Here is a 21,813-nt window from a genome sequence, read left to right as displayed (position 1 = left end):
CTCATCTTGGAGTTTAGAATCCATTGTGATGTTCATTTTTCTTCAAGAAATCCCTGTGGACCTCTTTAGTTGCTCTTTGTTCTTCTCAAGCAAAGAAATTTTCCTGACAGTGAACAACGGTCTCCAGTATGATATGATTATAAAAACATAGAAGCAGTTTATTGAGTGAGATCTGTTTGGAAAACATAAAAAAAATCAAGTGTAATCCTCTTCACCATCCTGTAGGTTGCTTTTTGGTGTAGAATAACATCAATCAATGATGGTTTAGATATTTTTTTTTTAATTAATTTTGGAAGTACAATTTTGATGGCCAAAATACACCTCTTCTTGCTAAGCAAATCTAATAATCAGTCATTATCGTCAATAATGAGATGTTAGCTATGGAGAATTAAATTTATTTTTCTTTCTTTCTATAGCATTCTCCATTTCTAACATATTGAACTCCCAGATGTGATCCCTATAACAAAGAATGGATGGTGTAGACATTCATACATGCTTAAAGGATTATTTGGTGTATGTTTACTATTAATATCCAGAGTGTCTGAGAATTATTTTAATTATAATTTTTTTTTAGTTAAAGCATTTATGCATACAGTGTATAAAAAAGCTTCCACTTGCATATGCATGTACATGCTCTCTCCACTTTGAGGATGGTGGTTAATCATCTAGTATATGTTGGTTTACACATTGTGCTTAAGCCATTTGTTTCATGTTGTCCTTTGCGTGGCATATCTTCAGTATTCTTTCTAATGGATGTTTATCTGTTTATAAACGCAAAAAAAAAAAAAAAAAGCTTTCAGTGGCATTTGTTTATTGGGAATTCTTGGCCATTAGAGTCTAGCTATCAGGTTTTGTGCAAATCCTAATATTTTGGGCCTATTGGTGACTTTACTACTGTATTCTTATGGCATGGTCTATTCAAGATCATATTTGGAAGGCTAAATACTAAAATTCATGTGTGTAAACATATCTTTACTAACCAGTACAACACTTTAAAACAGCTAATGAAAAAATGACTAAGACTTGTCTAGAGGGGAAAAAAAAAGACTCAAAAGATTTTGCTCATAGTATTTTATTTAACTAGAATTCTACTAAAAGGATCAGTTCCTATGTGATGGTGCATAAATGCTTTCAGTTAGCTTGAGAAATGTTCGTCAAAGTAATGGGCAGTTATCTTTAAACACTGAGCACATTCTTATCTCAGGAGTAGCTTGTTGAATTCATTTGAGTTAGTGGTGTAAAACATGGAAGATCAGAATTAGTCCTTTGACACAATAAGAAAGATGACTCTTGCGATTTCTTTATAGAAAATTATTAGGTGACTGGAAAATGGTGTTGATGTTACTGAGGCTGCAGGAGAACTTTCCTGTGCTTGGCAAATGAAGTGGACTCCCTGTGTTTGGCTGGTTGTGCAGGATTCCATGGCAGTATCAGCAAGCAGCAGCTGTTGTCTTCTCAGTGTCATGGCTGCCTCAACTTGTGTTCCCCGAGCACTGCTCCTGGCAACTGAGAAGATAAGTGCTAACCCATGGCTCTCAATGCTCAGATCTTCATCAGGATATGGGGTGGGGGGAGAACCCAAAGACAACTGTGGCTACTGTGCTCTACAGCCAATGGTGTGTCTCCACTGTTCTGACAGATGCAAGTTTCAAGAACTCAAATAGAATCTGACCAGATGATAAGGACCTCCCACTAGATAGGTTCGGTCATCACAGTTAAAAATTAATTGGCTTTCCAAATCAGTGCTATTTGCTCCTGATTTTTTTTTATTATGTAAATATGTTTAATCATTCATGGCAAATTTTGGTATATAATTAGTCTATTCATCCAAGAAGCCCTGGACTAGGCATTGAGACTGTGAGACTGTTTTAAGTCCTGTATAGAATAACCTTGTACTTGTGGAACACTTTTAGATAGTTTTCAAGAAGTGATTTTTTTTACAATCATAACCTGTCTCAGGTTACTGCAGCCATTCAGTCATCTCAGGAGTAAAATGGTTGGCCTATTTGAACATAGGCTGCTTGGTTTTGATAATTGGTTACTGTCATGGAGGGTGATACAGTTATTTCTGGCACAGACTGAGGAAGTCTCTTGAGTGAACTATCAAGAAATGCTAGAATTTTTCCTCAACCTGTACAGAAATTCATATCCAGTTATTTGAATGAATCCAGAGTAAGAGGCAGTAGTCCTTGCAAGTTGCTTTAAAGTCTGTAACTAAATTCAGTGCTTCAGCCCTTTCCTGGGTTATTTGCTATATCCACTGTGATCAAGAGAAGTTCAACCAGGCCAAGTGCAAGGTCCTGCACCTGGGTCATGGCAATCCCAGGCACAAATACAGGCTGGGCAGAGAATGGATTGAGAGCAGCCCTGAGGAGAAGGACTTGGGAGTGATGGAGGACGAGAAGCTCAACATGAGCGGGCAATGCACCCTTGCGGCCCAGAAGGCCAACCGCATCCTGGGCTGCATCAAGAGGAGCGTGGCCAGCAGGTCGAGGGAGGTGATTGTCCCCCTCTAGTCTGCCCTGGTGAGACCCCACCTGGAGTACTGTGTCCAGTTCTGGAGCCCCCAACACAAGAAGGACATGGACAAGTTGGAGAGGGTCCAGAGGAGGGCCACGAAGATGATAAGAGGGCTGGAGTACATCTCGTATGAGGACAGGATGAGAGAGTTGGGGCTGTTCAGCCTGGAGAAGAGGAGGCTCCGGGGAGACCTGATAGCGGTCTTCCAGTACCTGAAGGGGGCCTACAAGAAAGATGGGGAGAGGCTGTTCAGCAGGGACTGTTGTGATAGGATGAGGGGTAATGGTTTTAAATTAAAAGAAGGTAGATTTAGACTAGATATAAGGAAGAATTCTTTTTACACTGAGGTTGTAGAACACTGGCACAGGTTGCCCAGAGAGGTGGTGGATGCCCCATCCCTGGAAACATTCAAGGCCAGGCTGGATGAGGCTCTGAGCAACCTGATCTAGTTGGGGATGTCCCTGCTCCTTGCAGGGATGTTGGACTAGATGACCTTTGAAGGTCCCTTCCAACCCTAACCATTCTATGATTCTATGATCTTTGTCATCAGAATGTTCTGCCTTTATACTGTTGTAGGCATAGGCCATATTGCTGCTGTTTGTCCCTTGAAAATCAAGTCCATGATCAGTTCAAGAACCTTTCCACAAAGCAACAGTTCAGGGTTTGTCATTATGCTGTGTCTAGGCTAGCTAGGGTGTGGTTCCTGTTCTATCAGTAATTTAAAGAGTATAAAGCTTTTCCAGATGAAAAAACCCTAATTCTCTGGAAACAAGCTTCTGACTTCTTATGAGGTTCTGGGAGCCCTTAGTTGAATCTTGAACATCCACCACATTTCTTAATTAATTTACATTTCTAGCCTTTATTGCTAGACTTTTTGTAAGATATAAGAAGAATAATTTGATTCTAGTTATTGCTGATAGTCGTGAATAGTGGAGCTAATAAAAATGCTATCAAAGTGGTACTTTCATACGTTTCTGGGATATGCTGACCAATGTGGACAGTCAAAGCATTCTGAATGTAGATGACACTGCCATGGCAGAGTTAACAAAGTCTCCCTGGCCTTGAGGTTTTTAGAGGTTTAAAAAAAATGCCAGCATAACACAAGGGCTTTCTTCAACACATTAGCAAAACCAGAACTTGAATTTAACAGTAATTTTCAGCTATCTTGCTGATGCAGATGTGGGAGACAAGTTCTTACTTTGGTAACTAGATCTATTACCATGACCTTGAATGTAGGATAGTAGGAGAATTCCTTTAAGTCAGCAATGTAAAGAATTTCATCTATTTGTCAAAATCATCAGTTGGTCACGTAGTCAGAATAAAGATTGTTTGTCATCTCTCTATCTTGATACCTGTGCACTGAGTATAATAACAAGAAATGATATCTTTTGCCTTTAATCAATAAGTTGCTTGAAAAAAAGTTACTGAGTTTGATCCCCACAACTAACTATGCTTCAGACATGATATTACTATTTTGAGTGTATGATGATGCTTTTCAGTCTCTAAAATGCGCCCTGTCAAATGACAAGCTGTGAATGACTGTCCTAGATTAAATTCAAGTAACCTCCTGAGCAATACTCTTATTTCCTCAGAAAGCCAGTCCATCAGTGACAAACATATTGTCTAGAATTGTATGTCTAGTTTGATCATCTGTAAAAAATAAAATGGAAGAAGGTCATCAGTACATAAATCTAGAAAAATTATACGTCTTCAGATATCTGTGAGATTCTCAGACTATCATTCTCTGTAGCATAAGTATGATCTCCCAACCTGGACTGCAAATTCAAAGAGCAGTAAGGAAAATAGTAATACTGTAAAAACATAATGTAAATTTTCCAGAAGTGACTTAATAGGAGTTACAAATAAAGATTATCAAGGTTGTCACTAGCATGAAATTTCCACTTTTGAAGACTACAAGCTGCTGCTTATATCTTCCTCGAGTTACTTTATCAGTGGAGATATATTCTTTAACTTACAAGTGAAACTTCTGTTTCCCTTAGAGATACTGAGTTTCTCAACTATTTTATTTTCTTTTAATTTGAATTCCTTCTTGTTTGCATGTACGTGTACACACAAACATCTTCTCACTTTTGTTACTGTCTTTCAAGGAAACAAGAAAAAGGAAAAACACAGAAACAGTTCTGTTTGCAGGTTTGAGCACCCTTCAGCAAAAGCATGTGCACTGTTTTCCTCCAATTTATTTCTGTTGGGAGAAATTCTAATCAGAGACATTGTATAAACAGATGAAGTTACCTAGTCTGCAAATTGATAACTTACACATTTGTGGAACTTGTAATTTTAGTTTTTGGTTTACTTACTGGGTGATTCTTCTCCTGGGCTTTGCAGTATAATATTAGCATTCTTCATTTGAGACTTGAGGATCACCAGGTAATCCCTTCTTTTGTATATTCAAGCAGCCTGTATTTGGTATCAGATAAACATTTCTGTTCATAGGACACCTTTCACAAGGGTGAAAGGTCTTAGTCTTGTTGTGTTAGCCTCTTGTCAGGCTTGGCCTTCATGTATGACCATAAGCTGCATCTTTTGCAGCTCTTGTCTTTCTTCTGGGCTTAATCAGCTGTCAGCTGGCCCCAGGAGAATCCACTTCTTCCCCTTCTTTGTGATGTGTATGATGGCTCTAAGAACTGAAGCAGATCCCTTCCAACTCCAAACACTTGGTGATCCTCCTATCATGAGATTAAACATGACCTGAGCAAATCAAAAGGGGTACCACTAGCAGATTAAATTAGAGCTGGGTGAACTGTTAATCACAAGTAGTTTAACTGACAAATGCGTTATAAACATGTCTTTAATATTATGGATTTGTTCATTTTGAAAAGGAATTGCATGAATGTTTATGCAGTCAAATAATAGTGCATAGATTGACTACTCATATATTATGCCTACTGTTTGATCGCTGAATTTTTTTCTCTTTTCCCGGTTTGAAAGAATGTAATCAAGAGAGAAAAGACAAAAATGAAATTATTTGCTTTTAATCTCCCCAACGAACATAGAGAGTAAGTCCATCTGGACAGAGTGTTGTCATTTAAAGAAGTCTGTGGTCTTGGAAAGTGTCCTGCAGTGACATCTTCGTGGTCTTACAAGTTTGACAGGGAGTAAAGAGAGGGGGAGGTGTGAGTGAGTCTGAGTAGGAGCTGTTAGCGTAGCTTCATCAGGAGTGCAGGTAAAATGTCTGCATTTTGTGTCAGACATTCTTAACTAAATTGCTAGCACAAACATCTAAGAGCTTTTAGTGCTTGAATGTTTCTTTATGCTACATGGCTTGTCTCAGAAAACAGAATTCAATAATAAAAGACCTCTTGTGTCTTTTCCACCCTCACCCATGGCTGTAGAAAATGCTGGTAGACTTTTGCAACGTAGAAACAGAGCACATTTATAAATGCTGTGAATTCCATTGTACATTGCCTCCACTGCTGCTCAGGTTTGCTGTGCAAATTTCAGGCCCGTGAAGTCTATGGAGCAGCTAGGTGACCTTTTGTCATGTGGCAAGGAAGCCAAAGGTGTCATTTCAATGCAGACAAATGGAAGTTATAGAAAACTTAAAATGTTTCCCTTTCTGTAGAGAATTAATATTTTGTTCTGCAGAGCTGATAATTTTAAAAACTTTTAGACGCAAAGTACTAATAGCAGATTCTCATGAAATATGAACAGAGAAATCTCACTGTGAATTTGTTCAAAATATTTCAGAAAAGTGGAATGTTGTTTTGCCATTATTAAGAATGTATACATTTTATTTTGTCATTTTCATTTTATAACTAAATAAAATGTATCCTAAAGTTTGAAAACAAACCTTATTTTAATAATACTGTATTATACTTATTAGAAAACCCACAAATGTTTTAATTTTTATTGAAAATTAATTAATTTTAAATTACTTTAAAATTGAAATTCGTGTAGTATCATCATCTATCTAAGAAGTTTTTATAGCTGTGTATTATTAATAGTATTATTTTTCATTTGATCTGCATTTTCCAGAGTTTCATCTGTGAGATAACTGTGTGTTTTGTAAAATTCCGTATCCAGAAGTTGTTTTTTTTTTCTTGAGAGTAAAAAACAAGGTAGAGCAGAAGCTTTTAATGAGAAATGTGAATTTAATCTGATTTTCAGCTACATTAATATCAGTTAAATAACCAAAACAATTCCATATTTGGTGTCAATACATCAATGTTGGGTGGATTTATTGGCTAAAGATTTTTAAATTGGAATTTGTGAATAGGAAATCTTGGTGATTTTGGGTAGAATGACATGCTTTAAAAATAAGTGTTTTGTTTCCTAAAGTTGCATACTGGAAATATTATCAGAATGTTTACTTTAATGTTTGTGTTTTAAGTTAACTTAGCTATTAAGTGTTAAGTACATGAATAAAATGCACCTTATACTTAATTGGAATGTGCTTCAAGGAAGCTTTTAAGCAAAAAAAAAAAAAAAAACAACCCCAAATAATTAACCTGTCATAAACAACAATATTTTCCTAAACTTGAATGTTTGTGAGTTACCTAAAACTATATACTTCAATGTTTGCAAGTTCAGGTCTAAAGCAAAATACTCATAACTGTATGTTCTCTTAATTTTAGTATACAGTATCTCATTATTTTACATCTGTCTGTTTTCAAGGCTCAGTTCTTCAGGTAGTTTAAGTGCTCTTTTCCAGAAATGATCTTGATATTTTTTCAAAAGTATTTTAGCTTTGAAACATATTTTTGTAAAGTGTCTAGTGCTTAAGCCACTAATGAGGGATGTGGAGCCTCTAGGTTCAGTTTTGTCATCCTCTCCGGCTTTCAGAGCAGAAGTAGGGGATGAGCAGCAAGCTTTTGCCTCAAAGTGGAACAGTATACCTTCAGGGTTCAGAACGGGTGATTAAGAGAGATGAATACTTTTATCTAAGATGCTGGAGAGCTGGATTCAGTTCCCTCTTGCCTACTAGGATTCAAATTTCCTTCCCTAACCTCTCAGTTGTATTGATAGAGCAGTAGAAGTAAGATGCAAAAAAAAGAGATTAGTGGTATAACATTAACATTTAAAATTTGAGAGAGACATTTTGACAAGTAACATGCTGTGAATCAGATTTTTGTTGCTGAAGAATTGTCAGCAAGGTTTCATCTTTCCTGTGTGTATTTTGAAAAGCCAAGAGAATCAGATGTTCTTGTTTCATAAGGCTACAAAGGCATGATTTTAACCTGTGCAATAAAGAAAATGAACTTTTAACTGCCCTCAGAGCATGGCCACATTATTCCCTGTGATTGACTCCAGTTGGCTTACGAGCAGAACTTCAGGGTATAGACAAATAACAGTAGGAGATTAATATGTAAGTAACAAATATCATTTCCATGGAATTATGGTGAAGGAAGACAAATAAATACATTTTATGTATATTATCATTGTTGTAAATAGAGGATTCTTGATGTTGTCAGCAGAGGAAAAGATTATTGAAAATACTTCCTAGGGGTTCAGGTCTGACATGATGCATTGTATGTGTTCACTTCTATTTGCACTAGGGAAAAAAACAGAATTTTTTTTTTTTTTATTAGCAACTTTTGTACAATAGAAATGTGAAACACGAATACTGCTTAATGGAAATGTTTTTATTATATATTTATTAAAAAGTTATGTTTCTTCCCTAGATAATATATGCAAAGAAGTCAGCAAGGTCAGTAATTTGGAGAATTAGTAATTACGTTTATGTAGAATGTAACACACAATATTATAATCAAGTGAAAAGCAGTGATTCTTGTACATGTTGATCAAATAAAGTTCGGCTAACTTTGTAATAAAGTACTATCCTGTGCTGTATAAGGGAAAAGCTTAAGTCCTTTGTGCAAAGCTCTGTTATAAAATTGAAAAGCTGAAAATTTGTAATTTTCTGTAGTAAGACAGACCTTTGAACCGAATATTTGAAATAGACTTTACCTTTTTTTTTTTTTTTTTTTTTTTTTTTTTTGCTTGAGTTTACTGTTAATAATATATTTCTGTTATGGCTAAATTGACAAAAATAAGTCAAAAATAGGATTTAGCATTAATATCCCAGAGACAACCTCAAGAGACAGCTCCTTGCACTATGGCCACATCATCAATACCTTGACAGTTCATCTGAATTCTTTAAAAGCTGCAGTTAAGATTTTTCTTAAACAGCTTTTACTAGGCTCTTCTGGTGCTTCACTGACCTTGAAAGGCTTTTGCTATTATGGAACCTTAGTCCTTTTATTCCCTGCTTATTAAAATACACATAATGTTTGTAGAGGAAGAAAGAGAAGAGTTAATAAAATAAACTTACATAGACAGGTTATTTGAAACAAATAGTAAGTTTTGGTTTAAGTATTATGTTTTCCACAGTGAAGCTAGAGTATCAAAGTGGCCTACAGATAGATTTAAAGATAGATTGAATGCAGATCTGTATGGAGATGAAAAGCAGCTGGTAGCACTGTAATGTTATTGTGAGATGAAAGCTTCATTGTAGCTAAGTTTATATTCATGTTGTACCAATTAGCAATTTCAGTGATAAAATTTTACTATTTGGCATGTGATCATGAAACTTATATTTTGAGCAGGTAAAATGTAACTTCTTGTCTTGCCTTTTTCCTGATTAGTTTGTTAGCACTTTTCTTGAATTTTGACTATGTAAACAGGAAAAAAACTCTAAACAGAGACTTGAAAAACTGTTATTTTCAATCCTAGTGTAGTTTACAGACTTAACACAAAGTCAAGTTACTTACCAACAGACATGATTATCACAGAATACCTTACTTAAAATAATTAATGGATTTCCACAATGTGAACAATGAACTTTGTGCTGGAGAAGATACTTTTTTAGAAGATGTCTCATAGTACTCAGTATCCCTGATTTTAACTTTGTTCTGCAATGAAAATTCTTTCTTCAGTTGTTGATCTGAGCCCTGTTGATCTCAGTTGGCTCTTTACCTTCCCTGATTCCTGTTTCTTCTTCTCTTCCTCATAGGATCTTTCTGTTTTCTTTCAAAATCAACCTCACCTTCCCCTTTTTCTCTTGTTTTTTACCTACTTGCCACCAAATTCTCTGTTTTCTCCCTCATCATAGACACAGAAGTTATACTTTGGTTTATGTGATTTAACCCTATTTTTACCCAGTAACATCAGCCTACCTTCTAATCTGTTTCACAGCTCACTGCTTCATTTTTCTTCTTAAAATCTCACTTTCTTTTATATTAGGATTTTCCAGTTCATAACTGAAAAGCAGAGTATCTTTTTACAATACGCTTGGGTCAGAATGAAACAGAATGAGTTGGAGTCCTTTTTTATGTAAAATGGAAAGCAAAACATTGTTTAGATTGTTTCTTCAGTGAATTTGGTTGCTTTATTTTAATATCTTTAAACTTCTGTCACCACAACATTTTGTAGGGAGGAGATTTGTAAGTTTATTATACACTAAGGATTAAACAACATGCTTTTGTTTGTTTCAAACCTGCCACCTGTCTCAAAACAAAAGGCAAAATATTTAGTTTTAGAAAATATTGTAGCAAAATGTTTAAGTTAGACCCTCTCTCCAGATTTTCATCAAGGCTACATCTACCAGTTCTTTATGTGCAACAGTTCTAAGGTACAACCACTTAATTGCATTTCCATCCACTTACAGATGGAAGCATAACCAAGGTGTTGTCATCCTAACGTTCAGCTGGTGAGGTCCTTTTTGCTGACCTTGCCAAATGCAGTCTTGTCTGTCAGGACAAGAGGATACAACGGGATTCTGCTGTAAAGGAATGATATTTCTAGCCCATCCTTATGTAACTTTGTAGTATCACACTTGTTTCATTTTTCAGTTGTTTTCTCCCTTCTCTATTATATTGCACAGAAGCTACTTGTCTTCCCCTTCAAGGTACTTCAGGATTCTTTCCTTCTCAGTCATCACTCATTTACTATTTACTTTTTCTAGCATTCTAAACCTTATTCTGATTACCACTGTAATCAGTTTACTTCTGTCATAAAATGATTCCGACTGAGTCTCTATTAGAACATCAGTAAACTGTACAAATAAGTCACAACTACGAAAAAGTGCTATCATCACTTTCTATAAGTACAGATCTCATAGCCCTTTGATGGTTTGTGAGGGAGTGTTACCCAGCTGCTCGCTTTGTGTTATGTCTTTTTTGTGGACTTGCAGCATGATCACAATCAACTTTGCAACCTAAGCTTTGAACAGGGTCAGGTTGACTGTGGTTAAATTCCTGGCCCAACAAAATAAGATGAATAAGCACCATAGGGATAACATGTTACAATTTAAAAGACCAGAAAACTTAAGTAATAGCTGCAGTTGTGACAGGCTGAGGCTTTCAAGTGTGCAGTGTGTACTGTGACTGCTGAATCAAGTCATCTTGCTTTTAAACTTTCCATTTTGTATTCTCCTGTTGTAGTTAGGAATCAAAAACTTCCTGTTTTGTGAGTGCCAAGAACCAGAGAATGAATGTATACTTGTAATTTATTTTCAGCAATTTACAATTTGCAACCCATTTGAAATTTGTTCTTGGAATTGAACAAAGAACCAAAGATTTAAAATTCAGAATTTGCAGCTTGGGGGATAGAAGTAAAAGAATTTTGTTGAGATCCTTCTTTAGGAGGAAGAATACATAAGTGAATGTTTATTAATGAGGAACTGTATTGCTACTTGAAACTTCTGCCAGACTTCTTGGAAATGTTCTATTGAGAAGAACTAGTTAAAATGTCAATATGAAAGGTATTATTGTACGTTCATAATTTTTTCTCGTAGGTATCTTCTCTAATTTGAGATTCTGTAGTGCATTTGGGCTTTAGATGTCAGATTAAGTTACTTGCTTTTAAAGTTAACTTTTATCTTGATGAGAATTTGTGCTATTTAGGTTTTAGAACTGATCTTGCACCGATGTCAGCTGTTGCTGGAAATTATAGAGACATTTGGAATCTGGAAGAATCAGCTTCACAAAATCATCATGACTTCTTGAAAGAGTGCTGCCAGATTCTCAAATGAGTCAAGCCATATTTGAAAAAATCTGTGGATCCAATTTGTGGTTTTTTTTCTGAGAAAATCATAAAGAGATGTACCAATAATTCAAAAGTTTCTTCCCAGCTACCAAGCAAATTGCCCTGTCATTGGCTAGATTCCATCCAGTTTCTTGTTTTCACTGGTACAATTCTGTGTGCCAGTGCATGAAATCAAGAAATGAAAGTAGAAACTACTGTGGTATGATTAGCATCTGAATTTTTTTGAAACTTGGAGGGTGGAAATTTAAGCATCACTTGCTGAGCCTTAGAATGGCATTCTTCCGTTCCCACCCAAGACAAAGGGTCTATTGCGATTCTATATCCCTGGATCAGTTAAATTCTTTGTAAGCTAATTTATTCTAGACAGAGTGCATTTTTCTATTTGCATATGTTCTGTTATTTTGCTACTCATAAATTCTCAGTCTAGAGAACAACCTTTACAAAGGATGAATAAGAATTTTCTGCATTTTATTATCTTCAAAGTTCCACTAGTGTTTTCCATTTTTGGAAAGTAAAAGATCCAAGGTTTAATGTTCTCCAGGATGCTGACAAATTATGTTACAGCTCTTATCTTAGCAAGTAAAAAGGGACCATAAAGGCTGCCCTTCATCTTCTGCTATTACTTCTCCTGAATTGTGAAACAACAGAAGCACAAAATTAAGAATTATTTTAATTGCAGACTGCTTTAGTCTTTGTTACCTCTAATGTGTGTGAACTCAGTATGTATTAAGGATGTACATTTCTTATTGGGTTATTGAATGGAACTTCTGTTATTGTCAGTAAGTTACCTTCCTAATTTTTATGCATTATTCTAAAAATTGACTTCCCAGTAACATGGTTCCATAAAATACGTAGAACTTTTAATCTGTTTTATAGGGTTGTGACTCTCAAATGAGCATGTCAGAAGTGTCCTGCAGTGAAAGTACCTCCTCTTGTCAGTCTCTGGTACATGGCTCAGCTCCAGAAATCCTCGTTGGCCTCCTTTATAATGCTACAACAGGAAGATTATCAGCAGAAGTGATAAAAGGCAGCCACTTCAAAAACTTGGCAGCGAACAGACCACCCAGTGAGTGAAAATCTTTTTTCATCCTAATGCTTCTGTACTGGTGGGGCTCTCGATAGCATGGACTTCAATCCTATCATTTAGTCTTACCCAATCAAAATGAAATAGAGCAATCATCAACTAATCTGTTTTATGTTTTATATTTCTAGTCAGTTGGGAAATAGCAAAAAATCTAAAATTCAAAATATTAATTGTAAGTTGACAAGACTGTTTTAATTTTTCATGATGACTGACTAATAAATTACCTTTATCATAATGATTAATTGCTAAATTACTAATGCCTCACATCACAGGCCAAGAATAAAAAGTTAGTGTTTAAAGAGAAAGTACATGCCAGCTAATATTAATATAAACGTTTACTCTGAACAGTTATTGCTGTTCCTAGAGGGGTTGATACTGCAGTCTTTTAATTGCTTATGTGCCTGTGTATGTGTGGTAGTAATATGTGTAACTTGGGAATGTCAGTGAACACAACGGAGAAACAAATTGAGACCTTTGGCATATTTAGTATGCAGAACCATCGGAAAGGACTTGAACTGTGTGTTCAAGCATTTGTTCAAAAATACATTTGTGTGAAATATCTGTGAACTTTATGTACTTTTAAATTGGAGCCAGATGGAATGTCACACAGAATGTTTTTACTGTCTCTAATTCCTTGATTTAGCTTGAGAAAGTTCAGTAATGAACTTCTTTTAAAATTGTTTTTTATTGTTTTTTAGATAACGAGTCTGATTTACATAAGTTGTAGTGAGACGTATCTACCTGTTCCTCTTTATTTTGTCTGGAGAGGTCAGGTTTTAACCCCTCTTTCTGTTTCTTAATCCCCAGATTTGTGTGGGACTAGCAGATTATCTGGTTCTACTAGATTATGTAGCAGACTGCCAGCATTTTATAAGTGGTTTGCACATCTCACTTTGTCTTCAGAGTTTAGGAAGTAAGCCATTCCACTTGAGACTTATGCTCTCTTCTTTCTTTCTTGACCCATGTTTTATTCAATTTGTTAATTACATTTGGCTCAGCCTTACTCTGTTTTGTGTTCTCTATGCTTTTCACACTGATGGAGCCAGACTTTGTTAACATGGCCAGAGAAAGAAGGCAAAAGCAACATCTCTAATACTTTTGTATAATTAGGTAGCTGCACCAGAGTCACTTACTTGGAGACAAAGCATAAAAAAAGATGGGGAAGGCCAAGAAGGCCCAAGGACACTGTGGTGGTGGAAGGAATGAACGGGAAAGAAGACCTGGAGAGAAGGGACCATGAGTTCCCATAGATGGCTTATCCTTATCTTTCTGGAATCTCTAGAGCAAGCCAAGTTTTTCTTAATATTTAGAATATGTGAATTAGATGGGGGTTCAGTACTTGTTTTGAAGGCAGATAAGTTCATTCTCTGGTATGTTAATTCCCCAAATGTGTTCTGTGGGCCCATGCTGTCTGGCTAACTGCTGTGTATGTCACTGGGGTAAAAAATCTGTTTCAGATTGCAAGGAAGCAGCATAGAACATGACACATAGCCTTGTAATACCATGTTCTTTTTAGAGGGAAGACCTTGTATGTTAGCTTTTGTTACCGCCAGTGAAGGATAGGGGGAAGTAGTTTTGATATTCATAATAATAATAGTCCAGTTCTGTTTAGGCAAATGTAGGTTTAGAGTTCTGTTGTTTCTAGAAAGCTGGAAACTAATTCATGTTCTGGGTCTGGTAAGGCCATGCACAGAACATTGTGGAATCCATATTTCTCCTATGGGCTGGTTTGTGCCACCCTTCTGCCCTCTGCCCCGGCAGTGGTCACACCTTATAAACTCCTGGACCCAGGCGCGTACCACTGCCACTTCCTAACTCCCTGTCAAATATATCAGGGACACATACCAGCCTCTCTCTGTACCATCATTTCCACAAAATGAAAACTAAGGCACATAGGGTTGGTGATGAAATGCTCTGATCACATTTGCTGTTTGGACCATCAGTGGTCCAGAATCCTGAGAAGTGCTACAAAGTACATGCACAGGTCAGTTTTTATTCAGGTCTTAATAAACTATGATAGAAAGGGAAGCAATTACTCTTTCCCACATGCGATGCTTTCTGTAGTCCAGGGGTTGTGAACCTATGCAATTTTTGTGAAATGTTTCTTCAGCAAATATAGATTTAGTCCTACAGTTCTGCTTCTTCATAGTATATACTCTTCTGCTGCATATTTATGTTATGTAGTAACTCATTAGTAACTGAGTGCAGGCAAATAGGCCAAATCCCGCAGGCAATAACAGCTGATGTTAAAATATGTCTTTGTTTCTCTGTGTGACGGTTAATATTTTGTCTGGGAAAAAGATGCTTCTTAGTATCCTTTAAAATTTTGTTGAAATTGAGTACAAGCTTTTGCACATTAAATGCATGTGTATGTATGCATGCATACACACATTAAATCCATAAATAGATGGATTTTAGCAAGTGAGATCTTTACATTTTTAATAGAGACCCATACTTGAATTTCAGATGTAAGCATCCCTCAGCTATTTTTACAGATTAGATCAGAATCATTATTGTGCCCAGTCCATCACTACGCAAGAACTAAAGTATTACAGTCAAATATCTGTAAATATGAAAGCTAAGGGCAAAACCAACTTAGTTTTCAGTTCAGTGATTTTTCATTTTATTGCTTTTAATATATGAAGTATAATTACTGTGTGCAGTTTTTCTTAATATGCTGGAGTTTGCATGAAAAAGCATAAGATCTGATAAAAAGGATACAGTGATTTTTGCCCAGTCTTCTATAATGTAATCGTTTGCATGATTCTTTCTTTGTTGAGTGTGCTTTGGAACCCAGTAGCTATTAGCGCTAAGGTAACTCATTATGTAAGCAGTGTAATTTTTGTTAAAGATTACACAAAAACTGCACAAATTTTTCATTTCATTAAATTTTACCCAACAATCCTTTTGTTCAATCCTTTTTCTGATCTATGCTGCTAAGTGTTCTTCCACTCCAGTGAATAGTGTTTCCTCTTAAACTTTAACCTTTGATCCTCTCTCACCCAACTATTGACATCTGGTCATTATTTCTTTTACTGCTTTCCACCCCCTGTTGTCAGACGGACTGTTCTGTTGTCTAAAACACTTGATAGGTGGACAGGTTTATATAATCCGAGGTGAGTTCCTGTAGAAACTAATTGGATGTTGTCTTTTTCATGCAAAAGAAAACTTGCCAGCAGTAAAGCTATCTACGGCTGCCTACCATATTGGTTTATAGAAGTATATGTTTGTTATTTGTGGCACTCTCTAATGCAAAAGTTGCATTTATCTCTGATTATGGATGTTGGGATTTCAGTGTACCTGCAAAGTGAAAACATTCAATGTGTTTCTTTTTACATGAACTCCAATCTTTTAATATTATTATTCATTAACATGAATATGAGAGAAATAAAGAATGACCAACCAGATTTTTTTTTATACAGTTTTGTATTTGTTGAGATCAGTTAACTTCATGAAATGCAAATCCTTCTCCAGGAGCATGGCTTGGTGTTTCTACTCAAATTAAAACAGAGCTTTAAAAATACGGATTTATACCCAAATACTAACACCCAGTGCATGCTAATCACATTTGCTCACATCAGCTTCTTAAATGGACTTCCTAAGAGCACTGAACAAGCTATGTTTTAAACAACCATCTTGAATTATGCAAAAAAAAAAATTTCTCTTTAAAGGTGTATTAAATGTATTCCTTCATGAATCTGGGAATTAAGAGATTTTCTATGTTGTGTAAACTTCCACCTTTGAATGCTCTTTGTTACATTTTGGTCTTTAAAATAAATGAAATTGAAAAGCCCAGTGAGAACCACATCCATGCAGAGATTATTCTTAATAATTTCATTCTGGCTGTTTTGATATCATCACTGTGTATCAATATTATTTTTTTTCTCTTCATTAGTTGCCTTCATTCCACTTTATTTATTCTTATTCTCTGAAAATTCAGTGGTATGCTTTACAGTGTTGTGCCTAGTTGGAGCTTGCTAAGTGTTAATGCAATTTAAGTTCATTTAGAACAAATCAGGGGGGTCGATGGGAAGAGGATTATGAGGTATACCTTTAAGTTAACCTATTTACATAGTACTGAAGCTAGTTAATTTGTTAGTGTGTTTGTAATATTTTGCTTACTTGTCATCTTCCCATGTGTCTAAACTAAGCCTGGTATACACCATATCCTTGTATCTTGTAAATATCTCATTCACAAAAACATTTTTTCAAGATGTCTGACATTCCAAAATACGATTTATTTTGTAGATACATATGTTAAATTAACACTGCTGAACTCAATGGGGCAAGAGATGTCCAAATGCAAAACTTCAATCCGCCGAGGACAGCCAAATCCAGTATACAAAGAAACCTTCGTTTTCCAAGTGGCACTGTTTCAGCTTTCAGATGTGACACTCATACTGTCTGTATATAATAAGCGCAGCATGAAACGAAAAGAGATGATAGGCTGGATTTCCTTAGGTCTCAACAGCTCAGGAGAAGATGAGCTCAATCACTGGACTGAAATGAAGGAATCTAAAGGGCAGCAAGTATGTAGATGGCATACTTTACTAGAATCGTAATGGACAGTACAAAGTGCAGTCGTGGTTTTAAGGGAGTTTGAACTCTCAAGAAGATGATTGTCCCTGGTCACAATCGACAGATTCGTTGTGGGAGTGAAAAAAAGGAAACTGAGTTCAACATTCCATCGTAAAGAATGCACAACATGCAAATGGCAGAATTCAATATATAATCTTCACTTAGTGTCAGACACTTCCTTGGGGTCAGAGAAGCCTTGCTGTACACAGATACATTAGCAGTCCCTCCCCCGTCCACCTGATGCTGTATTTGTTTGGGTTTGTTTTGTGGTTTTCAATTCAGAAACATTTTATGTAAGGTTCTCCAAATTCATGTAAGCTCCTCCTTGTGTACTTTTTGTATAGCTCTAATGCTGTAGCTTCTGACCTGCCTGCATTCAGATTAAAGGTCAATAATTTGCACTTTGTGAAAAAGTTAATGATCTGTACAGCAAAAGAAAAAAAAAAAACCCCACCCGTGGAGAACACTTAGTAATATAGCAAATATGAATATACTGTTGTTTTACACTGAGTTTCTGTCCAGGAGCTTAGTACAAGTAAGTTTTGATTTTTTGATGTGCAGTTGCTTTGAAAAATACTAGCATTTGGGCATCAGGTGAACTTTGACGTCAAAATAATGTTTCTTCAATCTGTGACAGGAACAAGCTCTATATATGGCATAAATCGGGTTTTTCCCTCTTGCCTGTACTTCTGCCTAATCCAAAGAGACCAGATCATTAGTTTGGTCCCTTCCAAATCTCCTTAGACAGGTTGTACTGTAAAACTATGTAACTTTCTGTTGAAAGCACTTCCTGTATTCATGTATTCCAATGTAGGAAGCTCATAGAGCACGACTTTACTAAAATATATTTTCATTAAACAAATTGATACTAATTTCTTTAAAATGTCAGCAGTTGGAAGTTAAGTTGAAAGACGGTGAAGGAAGTGGCAGCAGTTGAACTGCTCTGAATCAATGTGAAATATTATGGCTTTGGTTGAAATATCTGTTTTGAGTCTCTTCAGAGCTGTTTTAGGAATTACCATATGCTGTTTGTTGAAAGTAGAGAGGAGACCAGGAGTTTTTGCCTTTCTTCTTGGAGCAGAGAACATCAGTAAGTTATTTTTCTAGTGATTTGCCTGCAATTGAATGAATGTTCACACCCCAAATAGAAGTTTGCTTGGCTTATGTTCAGGTTGGGAAACACAGCTTTCTAATGACACAATTGAGAAACAACAGTATCACAAGAAAGTTTGCCATCAGATAAACATTTATGGCTTCCACTGAAATTAGAGAAATACCAGTGCTTCTGAGATTCCTATTTGTCCCAAATATTTTAACTGGAATTGCACTAATTTACTGACTGCTGAATCTAATTCATATTACTCAAATTGTGGATTATTGAGTAAACGTATTTTTAAAAAGCTTCCCAGTTCAAATATTCTTTTTGCCTGTAATTATAAGTTTCATTTAGTTTTGATTGTTCCTGTATGGAAAGCAAGTGGATTTTTTCCCACAAATGATGGTGATGTCTTACAAATGTAAGACCTCACTGACTGTTGTAGCACTTGGTGGGTAGAAGAGTGAAGTTTTGGATTTTGTTGAGAGAATTTGTGGTAGCCTAGAGTGTTCTCATTAGGACAAATGTTTTTCTTTTAAATTTCTTTATAGTACCTTTGAACAGTCGTGGCTTTAGGGCATACAGTCAGTCAAGTACAGTGAGATTGGAGACAGTGAGTATGCTATAATAAAGATATTTCACATGGTTCTCAAATTCTCACACTACTTAACAATTTCATTAAGTCCTTTTTAAAGGCTATTGTAATTCCATTTCTTGGTTTATTTGGTGCCTTTTGAGGGGTTTATTTGCAGGCTTTCAGTTTTTATTGATTTAAAGATTTAAAACATTATTACAGGCCTTTTTTTTTATTCCTGGTATTGTGCTGCTGCTTCATTTACAGAAGCTTTATTTACTAAATGCAAGTAATGCAAAAACTTTCTTTAAACAGGAATGGTCTTGCAGTAATACAATACAAGTTGTCTCTTTCAGTCCTCTTTGTTGCTCAGTTTGTGAAATGTAATGTTGAGTGTAGAATTTAATTAAAAATCACATTAATTTTATATGTATAAGGAAAATGCTCAGATTTTCCCAATTCTTTCAGCTTTCCATATAATAGAAACACTGACTTAGAAGCTGATCAAAAGCAATTTTTCAATAGATGTGGAAGTGTTTTACTCATTCTGTTTGTGGATATTTGGATGCTCTTTCCTAAAGCTGAAATTTGTCTCTTTGTGCAGGTTTTGCTTTATAAAATAATGTACAGTATTTAGTAGCAAGAACTGAGCAAATTAACTCCAGTGGAGAATATACTTTACATCACCGTTGAATAAATGAAGGAGTCAGTTTGGAAGGCACAGCAAATAACCTGTTACAGAACCAAGCTAAACAAAACTGTCTCATAACTTGGGTTTCTGTTTGTAGGTTGCATTGCTTCAGTTCTTCAGAACAGTTCATTGCTTCAGAAACCATGCAGATTTCTAAGACACTGAAATCTTAATTTAGGCACAGCAGAGATTTATAGTAGTCTGTGTTGGGCACATTTGGGAAGAGCAATCTCTTTCTAGATCGTGTGATTTTTCCCAAGGTATCCAGGTCCAGTCTGTGCTTCACAGAATGAGGTTTGGCTTACTTGGATTTATACTGTACAAAGGCTGGGAACTGAATGTATAAAGAATGGAAACAAATGTTTAATTTTGAACCAGTAGAATATGGATTTGCCATGCAAAACCAGTCACACCAATAATTTGATTCACCCTGGGATTTTTATTAATTATAGTATCAGTAGCTGTCATGTTGGTTTTTCTTCCTAGATCCAATTCTTATGATTTGTTTGTTATTTTGTCTGTCTTATTGCATTATGCAAACCTATACTTTTGTATCTGAAATCTGCCTTTAGATACTGTTTTTTTAAAACCTTGCATAAGGGCTTATACATACAATGTGGTTTTGTGCATTCAGTTACGTCTTAAGCATGGAACAGAATTTCTAAAGAACAAAGCATGAGAAACAAATTAGAGGCATTTGTGGTTTTGTTGTTTACCTTTGTTCAAAAGTACAGTAAGTACTTGGAAGAGTTTATCAAATTAATTAGTTTTCTATGTGCCAATATACCATGTAGAGATTACAGTTTTTGAATTGAATGTTTCCTGTCAATGTAGCCTTAAATAATTATAGAACAGTGACATTCTTACAGATTCTATTCTTGAAAATATTGCATCCTTTCTGCATATGATCTGTTTGGTTTAATGTTTAGAACATTTCAGATAGATCTTCTTAAAGTATTCTAAATATGAAAAAGTTTGTTCTATTCTGTGGTAAGGGGAAGATTGTCAAGGGCAGTACAGGCAAGCATGAAATCACTGCACAGGAGCATGATACATGGTACAGCATCTGCAGGACATCGTTATCTCCTATATGTGTGGAGGCAAGGAGTCAGCAGAGCTGTGCTTCTGTTCCCCATTCAGCCAGGCGGCACAGGGAAGGAGGATAGTGCTGGTAAGATTCAAACCTTGGTCCCCATGGTGCTGCCTCATGCTCAGGACTTAAGACACCCACGTTGCAACCAGACTGTGAGGTCTGACTGCGAAGGCAGAAGTTAGGCAAGGTGTAAGTTCTGCTACTGGATAAATATGACATAATTTCTAAATCCAAGCAAAATCCTCTAACCTCGTTAGTAATGAGATTTCAAAATATGGTGAGCCCTTGGAATAAATGCGTGTGCTCTTACTGGAGCTGAACATTGTTTATCCATTAAGAGAATACTTGAGCTGAAGACAGATTTTATGGCATTTAATGTAGGAGATATTTTCACCTGTAAATTTTTGAAACCATTCCTGATGGCAAATGGAGTGCCAATGTTCCAATTTGTTCCAATTTTTCACACTTTCGGAGCAATTTTTTTTGTTGTTGTCTAAAATTTGTGTTTGTGTTACTGATTTATTCATTTTTCTCCCTACTGACTTGCTCCTGCAAACTCCCCAGCACCCTGAGAAGCTGTCTGTGGTGGTTACTGGACCTTAGAAGTCAAGGGCACTGTGCATCTCTTACAGTAAGGTACTGGTGCCAAATTTCTGTGACCTGTCCAATTCCCTCAGATTTCTGAAATGCTAACCATCAGTTTTAATATAGTGAGGCAGAAGAAGAAAACTTTTCTGTCTTTAAAAAAGACATTTTAATGTAGTAATTGAATACAGATTGCTCTTACATATAGAAGTTCTAACAAAAAGTCTGTGGTAAAATCAGAGAATTAGGTTTGAGGGAAAGCCTTCTGGCCTGAGCTGTTCCAACTCGAAACTAACAGCAGAATGCCCTTTCATTTAACTCAGAGTTGTATTGAGCCCTTTACTTATTCATCACACTTTTCTGGAGGAAAAGAAAGCTGTCTTGTTTAAAGCAGTCTTTAATATTATGGCTTGTCACTTGCAATGCAGTCTGACTTCCTCCTGAAGCTGAATTCTCAGTAACAGCTAAACATCCATTTCATTCTCTCACTGATGTGCATGTCTGCTATAAATGTTAATGAGAGGAGCCCATGGGCATCAACGGGAGAGTAGACTTGACCCTGAATGAGTGAAGTGCCATAGGATCA

General features: G+C 36.0%; 1 protein-coding gene across 4 annotated transcripts in view; it reads left to right on the top strand.

Annotated features, from left to right (window-relative positions):
* The window catches only part of SYT14 (synaptotagmin 14), a 58,981-nt gene extending 41,392 nt beyond the window's left edge, over window positions 1-17,589 (top strand). For 2 of the 4 annotated variants that reach the window (XM_086744529.1, XM_086744525.1), the window contains exons 5-7: window positions 12,403-12,592; window positions 15,670-15,726; window positions 16,859-17,589. In XM_086744529.1, coding sequence (XP_086600655.1) covers window positions 12,403-12,592; window positions 15,670-15,726; window positions 16,859-17,172 — 561 coding nt within the window. In that variant the 3' untranslated portion in view covers window positions 17,173-17,589. The remainder of the gene's footprint in view (window positions 1-12,402; window positions 12,593-15,669; window positions 15,727-16,858) is intronic. The other 2 variants (XM_086744527.1, XM_086744526.1) reach the window with 1 other exon arrangement.
* Window positions 17,590-21,813: the final 4,224 nt, after the last annotated feature.

This window comes from Chlamydotis macqueenii, chromosome 3 (genome assembly GCF_036417535.1).
Source record: "Chlamydotis macqueenii isolate bChlMac1 chromosome 3, bChlMac1.mat, whole genome shotgun sequence".
Lineage (NCBI taxonomy): Eukaryota > Metazoa > Chordata > Aves > Otidiformes > Otididae > Chlamydotis > Chlamydotis macqueenii.
Note: the sequence above shows the minus strand (reverse complement) of the source record. Positions and strands in the feature narration are given on the sequence as shown.